The sequence below is a fragment of the Gasterosteus aculeatus genome, chromosome 7, assembly GCF_964276395.1.
Source record: "Gasterosteus aculeatus chromosome 7, fGasAcu3.hap1.1, whole genome shotgun sequence".
Classification (NCBI taxonomy): domain Eukaryota; kingdom Metazoa; phylum Chordata; class Actinopteri; order Perciformes; family Gasterosteidae; genus Gasterosteus; species Gasterosteus aculeatus.
Window position 1 is genome coordinate 6,026,688 of NC_135694.1, and position 6,855 is coordinate 6,033,542.

General features: G+C 45.6%; 1 protein-coding gene across 5 annotated transcripts in view; it reads left to right on the plus strand.

Annotated features, from left to right (window-relative positions):
* The window catches only part of LOC120822256 (glucosidase 2 subunit beta), a 77,033-nt gene extending 70,432 nt beyond the window's left edge, over positions 1 to 6,601 (plus strand). For 3 of the 5 annotated variants that reach the window (XM_040181792.2, XM_078106230.1, XM_078106232.1), the window contains 2 exons: positions 3,855 to 3,954; positions 5,704 to 6,601. In XM_040181792.2, the coding sequence (XP_040037726.1) occupies positions 3,855 to 3,954; positions 5,704 to 5,841 (238 nt within the window). In that variant the 3' untranslated portion in view covers positions 5,842 to 6,601. The other 2 variants (XM_040181794.2, XM_078106231.1) reach the window with 2 other exon arrangements.
* The last annotated feature ends 254 nt before the right edge of the window (positions 6,602 to 6,855 follow it).

The following is a 6,855-nucleotide window of genomic DNA, read 5'->3' on the forward strand; positions in this document are numbered from 1 at the left end:
CATAATGATTTAACCTACAGAGTGGTGGCTGTTTGACTGGGACAAGTGCATAATTATACATTTAAGTGTTCTACTTAACGCGCTCATTTTCATGCTGTCAGGGTCATTTGCTGGAGTGCCATTAGTGTGGAGCGGCCCCCCTCTTTACCTGAGAGAGGCGCCTGCCGCGGTTCTACCGGTGCAGCCCGTCCGTTCACACAACGCGCTCACTGACGCAGGACGAATGCTGCCCCGTATTTGTGGCCCTGAATCCAGCCCACACTTTATCTGGCAATCAGGGCGAAAGGGTAACGACTCTTGTGTGTCTGTGGAGAGGGTTGAAGTTGTAGGTAGCGGGGTGTGTGTGTGGTGAGGGGGGGGGGACACCGTGAACCCCCGATGGCCTTTCTGCCGAGTAGCCATGGCAACATCCAGCCGAGTCGTTAATGAGGCCCGGTTGAGCCGTTAGCGGAATACTGATTCGGGCTTGACATCGGCCCTCGTTCGTGTGTCGGTCGGTGTTGATGAAATGTGCACCCTGGGTTTGTTTAATAACCGCACGTAAAATGGCATCGGTGTCCAAACAAAATGTTCCACGGATGTTACTCAATGATTTAGAGTAATTATGTTGGTCAACGTGCCAAAATCCATCCGCTGCGCTGTCTGCAATTTCAGTAATTGACCTGTTGAGGATTTATTCATACCTGCTCATAAACTATTACCTATTATGTTTTAATCGTAATTATATATGCTCTTTGTATGTCGGTCGTATGAATTGAAAAGCTCTGACCGAGCATGCGTGTGCCCTTCACGGGTTCCCGTGCGTATGGATTATTTATCGAGGTGCGGTGGGGGCACAATTGGCGGCGGGGTTTGGGGGGCGAGAGGAGCATCACCGGCTGGCACAGTAATACGTTGATCTCCAAACGCCGCTCTCTGATGTGACCTTACACGAGTGGCAGAGGTCAGCGCGGCGCGACCGGTGAGGGCGGCGCTCTGCGGTCAAATGAGCCGGCGGCTCTGCTCCACGCTGTAAGTGATTAGCGCATTAACGGTGTAGTGGGGGGGGCGGGGGGCGACCGACTCGCCGCTTCACACCGCTTGTTAAAGCAGTTAGAAGCATCGCTGTGAGGTATGATTTATTGCAGTGGCGGCTAACGAGCGGATGCGACGGACTTAGCCATCTTAACGCAGGTTGGGATTCGGTGTGAGAAGGTGGGTGTTGGAGAAGCATTTGGTAAAGTAATCTGATGGCGAGTTGGCACGTGGGTCGCTGTAAGAACTCACCGTTCTAGTTGTACAAAACGTTTCCTTACTATCCTTATCGGCAGGTTACTTATAAATCTTCTAAAACCGTACATATACGCCAAGCCATAATATAGTCACATAATACTCTTTTCCTTGAGGCATCAAGGAGGTGAAACTATCATTTGCATGGTATTTTCGAGGATACCGGATGTAATTGAATCACTACTCCATCTGCTGTTCTTTGTGTCAATAGAAATCACACCTCAGTGGTTCAGAGAGAAAATGAAATGAGATTGACTCCCTAATGTGTGCAATTAGAGGTGTGTTTTTGTTCTGCAGGGCCCACTTTCTCACCCACAATGCAAAGCAAATGTATGGATAATATAATTTAGCTGTCTAGATATGCTGCTTTTACAAGTTTATCTGTGATGGAAGTGGCCTTTCAGGGCATTAGAGGAGGCCAGACGGATCAGATTAGAAGCCACATATCTGTAAGTGTGTTTAATGTCATCCATCATTAATAATTAAAAGGAAGTCTGCATTCGAGGCTGCTCCCTTGCCTCCATGCGGTCGGAAATAGATTTTCTACAAAAATAAGACTGACTATGCTGCCAATATTAATCTATACAAATAATTTTAATTAACTTTATTGGACTTAAGTCTGCTTTTCTTTTTTAAATCCTGTGTATTTGTGACTCTGAGTAGTTGGGTGGGAACAGTTTTTATTTTAACAGGGAACTGGAGCTGCTACAAGGGCACGTGTGCATCACGGCTGCAACCTAAAGCCCAGATGTCGATGCGTCCCTGGTGCCATGAAATTATGAAATACGCTCCAATTGGATGTTTTTCAGAGGTGCTCTTAATGAGCTGCGCACCGGTCTGGTGAGATGTAGAATGGTCATCCAACATTAAGTGCAGGAAGGTAATTAGAGGTAAGGATCTGGACTCATCTCCCTGAAAACATGCTTCTATGTGACTGAGCACCCGCTGCCACTACAGACCACCTTCGATTATGCCCGACTTTAAGCATTTGTTGTTTTCTTCATTTGTGTGATGCCATGTGAATACATGGGATGGGAGGAGGAGGGGGGGGGTGTCTAATGGAATCGAGTCCCCTTCAGAGCCAGCCTCAAGTGGCCATTCGAAAAACTGCACTTTTTGACACCCCCGCATTAGTTTTGTCCCCCCCCCCCTGCAAGGAGGTTTCTGTGGTCGGCTCAGCAGCGAGGGGCCCGGAGCATGTCACTTCCTCCGTCTGCCGCGTCTACTGGAATCAATCCACTTGAGGGCCTCCTGGTACTAACGGAGCGCTAAAACCCAATCAAACAGGCTGCAAGGAGAAGGGCGAGACGCCGGAGCCAGCATCCACCCGTGTGAGCAACCCCACCTCTGGATGAACCCGTTCAGGCCTCTTTAATAATCCATGTACAACCTGGATAGCAGAAAAGCCACATTTGTGAAGCCCATGATGGGTTACAAAAGAGTGCTGAAGAGTGCTTTTTAGAAGAAAAAAGAAGGAATCAGAGAGTTTGCCCTCTTCAAATGGCGTTTAAAAAAGTTTTTGTAGGACACTCTTTGATTCAAGTAAAGTGTATTTTGTATCCCGTTGGGTGCACAGAAAGGCACAATTGTTACAAAACCAATGAAATTATATAATTTCTATAGGCCATGCCAAAACCATACACAAAAAAAGCAGATTTTTCTCCTCTAACATCCTCTGGAAAGGTTAATGTACATTTATTGACTGGGCTGGACAAGTAGGAGAAGCACTTTGCCAGATTAAAACAACAAACCGTTGACTTATTAGCTTTTTTTTAAGCTCTTTGCCCAGAGTGATCAACAGAACATTGACTGGCTATTTACAAAAAGGCTTTTAACCCATCAGCTTTCATTCTTCTTTCATTTTTTTCCCCTCTCTGTTCTGATTATTGAGTTGCAGACTGAAAAAAAAACCTGAAATCTGTAAAATCTTCAATCGACCGTGTACTAATGATGCCTATTAGGATTACAAAGTTTTCCAAGAATCGATCCTTACCAGCAGCAGGACTTTGGGCAACGGCACCTCAACAAAGCCTCTATAGTTCCTCAAAAGTTCAGTGGAAGTTAGCGGCCGCACGCCTCTCCAAATGGCACCCGTCCGTGCCGTGGGCTGCGTAGGGCGCCGCCAACTCTCACCCCGGTTTGCTTTGCTCTCAACTCCCCTTGAAACGCTTGGTGCGAACGTAATTAGCCGGCACCGGGCAGGCGCGGCCTCGTTCGAGATGGGGCCCCTCTGGCGCCCGTGTGTCTCTTCCGCTTCCCTCGTGTGGTGTTGTTGCACACAGGCTTTGCTCTGAGAAAAAATGCTAATTGATATTTCCCTTCCATTGTTGAAGAAGACACAGAGAGAGAGGACGCGTGAGCACCGGATGCCAAGATCCAACGGAGGGCACTGCCAGACCGGCCACCATGCCAGCTTTTTCTTCTTTTTTTTTTTTTTGCTGTGAGGATCTGATTTATAACTAATCGGTGTCTTTTAAAGGAATGAAGTTTTTGCGCAAACTTGTCGTTTAAAAAAAGGCTAGGGACTTTTTGTTTGGCTCGAATAATGGACAATTTGATGAAAATATTATCGGCTCTTGTTTCAGGAGGTGGGGGATGTGGGAAGGACCACCGAAGAACCAGTACGGTCGGATGGTGTATGAGAATGGAGAACCCTGCTGGCAGGGAGGCTCACGCAGTACCACAGTGAGTACAGTTCACGCGCTGGAAGCACCGGGAGCATATGAGCGCGAGATCAGTATCATTTCTGTCCTGTCGGAAATTCCACAAAAGCTTTTTTTGTCCAAAAAGTCTCCACAGTTCTCGCACAGGCTGCCTCGTCCTGTACCTCAACACCTGAATCAGTCAGTCAGTAAAAGATGTTCCCTCGTGATGGCCTACTCAGCAGCCCGCACAAAAATATGTTTAGCCCCAAGCTGCAGCTGACTTGCCTTTCCCCCTGTCAGACTGCATCGGTTTTACGGTGAATGTCGCGTTCTCTCCCTCCACCCCCCTTTTTTTTTTTTTTTTTTACATTATTGACCTGTTTTTACGGAAAGAATTTCCATTTTTGTGTTGATAGTGATTCACATTTAATTATCTCATTTTCTGGGCCCCCCCACTCCTCTCCCCTCTTCAAATCAGTCCAATAAATGTCGTTTGCAAATGTATGAGCTCATAATATCCAACGGGGGCCTCCTTTTGAAAAGACTAAATTTAATTCCTTTGATACGAATCCCTAACCGAGTGCAGTTGGCATAAGTGAAGTCTCGTTAGAAGTCAACGCTCATTAGATTTGAGATGCTGAATCTCGTCTTTGCTGAGTGCTCCGGCTCTCTGCGGCGTTACGCACCTCTCGGTGCACCCGCGAATCTTAAGAGTCTGCAGGGAAGGGTGGACTTGGCTGTTTAAGCTAATAGTCAAATTCCCACTGCTTTACTCCAGATCTAAAGGAGGGTTACACTTTATCTTCATAAAGGGCCGACTGCTGCAGACTCAGATAAATATTGTACTCATATTGCTGTTATGATGGCAAAAGCTATAAAAATGACTACTTGTCCCATTGTAGGGTCGTTGGTTTCATTTAGAATTATCTTTGGCTTTTGGTCGCTTGTGTCGCCCAAGCTCTGAATGCTACATTTCCCATGTTTCAGGATAAAAGGCCCCGTGTTTTGGAATGAGTAGTATGACAGACCAAGCCAGAATACCCGTGATGACATCATCCAGGTTCTTTTGTTAGATTTGACAAAGCTCAACAACAGACCTGTTAACCTTGTTTACGGGCTGAGCAATACTAAACTGATTCTCATGTGTGATATTGATTCAGTTCTTTTCTTAAGTGAGAGTGGAGACAACACAACGGGGAAAAGTACTTTTAATCACACGTAAAGCAGAAAGTATTGCCCCCCAATATTGGGCTCCGGCACCTGCGAGTCAAAATGTAATCAACAATAATCTTGTACACACACACACACACAAAACACGTTTTTTTTTAAATCTATGGCTATGAGTCGAGAAAAGGAATCACCGGTTGTACGAGGCTGAAGCTTGAGTACAATAATACCTGTCAAGTTCCCATCGCTCTCCCTCTCCAGCTGCTTTGTGTTCGCAAGATGGGTTGCTATGGAAACCCCCTAGAAGTAAAATAACTTGCTTTCCCCTTGTACTCGCTTGCAGAAGGTGTCAGAGTCACCGATCACTGCTCACACGTGGGGAATGTGATGACACTCCTCATGTATTTCACAACGAACCTGATTATGTTTGAATCTGGCATAAATCCACCCACATGCGGTTAATCTCAATTCTTCCCAGAAAGTTAGATATTGCTGCGAGAGTCCCTAAAACGAGAGGTAGGACGGGACCTTGAGCCAGCCTCCTTTTGGAGATGAAACTGCCATTGCTCTTGACTCGGTCTAACTGCACCACCTCCACGTTTTCCCTTTGTGCTTTTTCTAGGTCACGCTGACATGCGGAACAGAGACAGCCTTGCGATCGGTGAAGGAGCCCAGCAAATGCCAGTACATCATGGACTTTCAGACTCCCGTGGCCTGTCAGCCGGTGCTGAAGCAGCGGGGCATACACAGTGAACTGTGACCCCTTCCCTTACTCGCCCGGTCTAGATTAATTTAGCCCCCCCTGGCTAGCCTCCGGTGACAGGCGGAGGTCCTGAGGGTCCCCTCTGACATCTGTGTTGTCAGAACATATATATACTTCCAAGCAAGTCTTGCTAAGGTCAGAATCTGCTTTTCAATAACACTGCACCTAGACCACTTAGTTTTCCTGAAATGTTAGTGTTCCGTTTGTATACTGCATTGTTTAGTATTTTTGAATCTGCACTTCATACCTCATATGGTTTACCTTCCACTGTTACTAAAAACACATGAATAGGTTAACAATTTCATTCATTATGGTAAACATGAGCATTGATTCAAAATATATGGATAGTCCTCCATATGTAGATATGTGTTTAACCCAGAGCTGAAAGTAGTCTTGTGTTTGAGTAGAATTTGTTAAAACCACAGTGCCCCGCTGTTCTACGGAATTATTCGGTCTGTTAAGAAACCAACTATAATCTATTTTTAACCAGTTATAACTGCATTATTTAATCACCTTGAAGAAAGAATATGCTGGGGTCCGAGCACCGCCAACGGGGTCAAGTGTTGGTGGTAAAACAACACACTGTTTGCTTTGGTTCTTTCAAGTGTTTTGTTGACAAAGGAAAACATACCATTCTCACTGTATTACATATCAGTATATTCACAATGAACACTGGACATTAGAATGTGTAAAGGACATTGCAACCGCTGTATCGAAAAATTATCCATGAGCACAAATAAAACCACATACTTTACCATACCTGTCCTAGATATGCTTTTACTATTACCATGTTATATCATTCCCTGAACAAACCATAAAACATTAAGTATAGACCTACACATCTCTATGGTCCCTCAACACTTATATTAGTGATTGATTGTGCACTGAAAGTAACTCAAGATTCTGCCAGCGTTAGCAGTCTGCTCCTTACAATGTGAGATTATGTGCGTTTTGCAGCAGGGCTCATTAAGAGAGTGAAATCGGCTGTCGGGAATAGGCTACATTTCTACC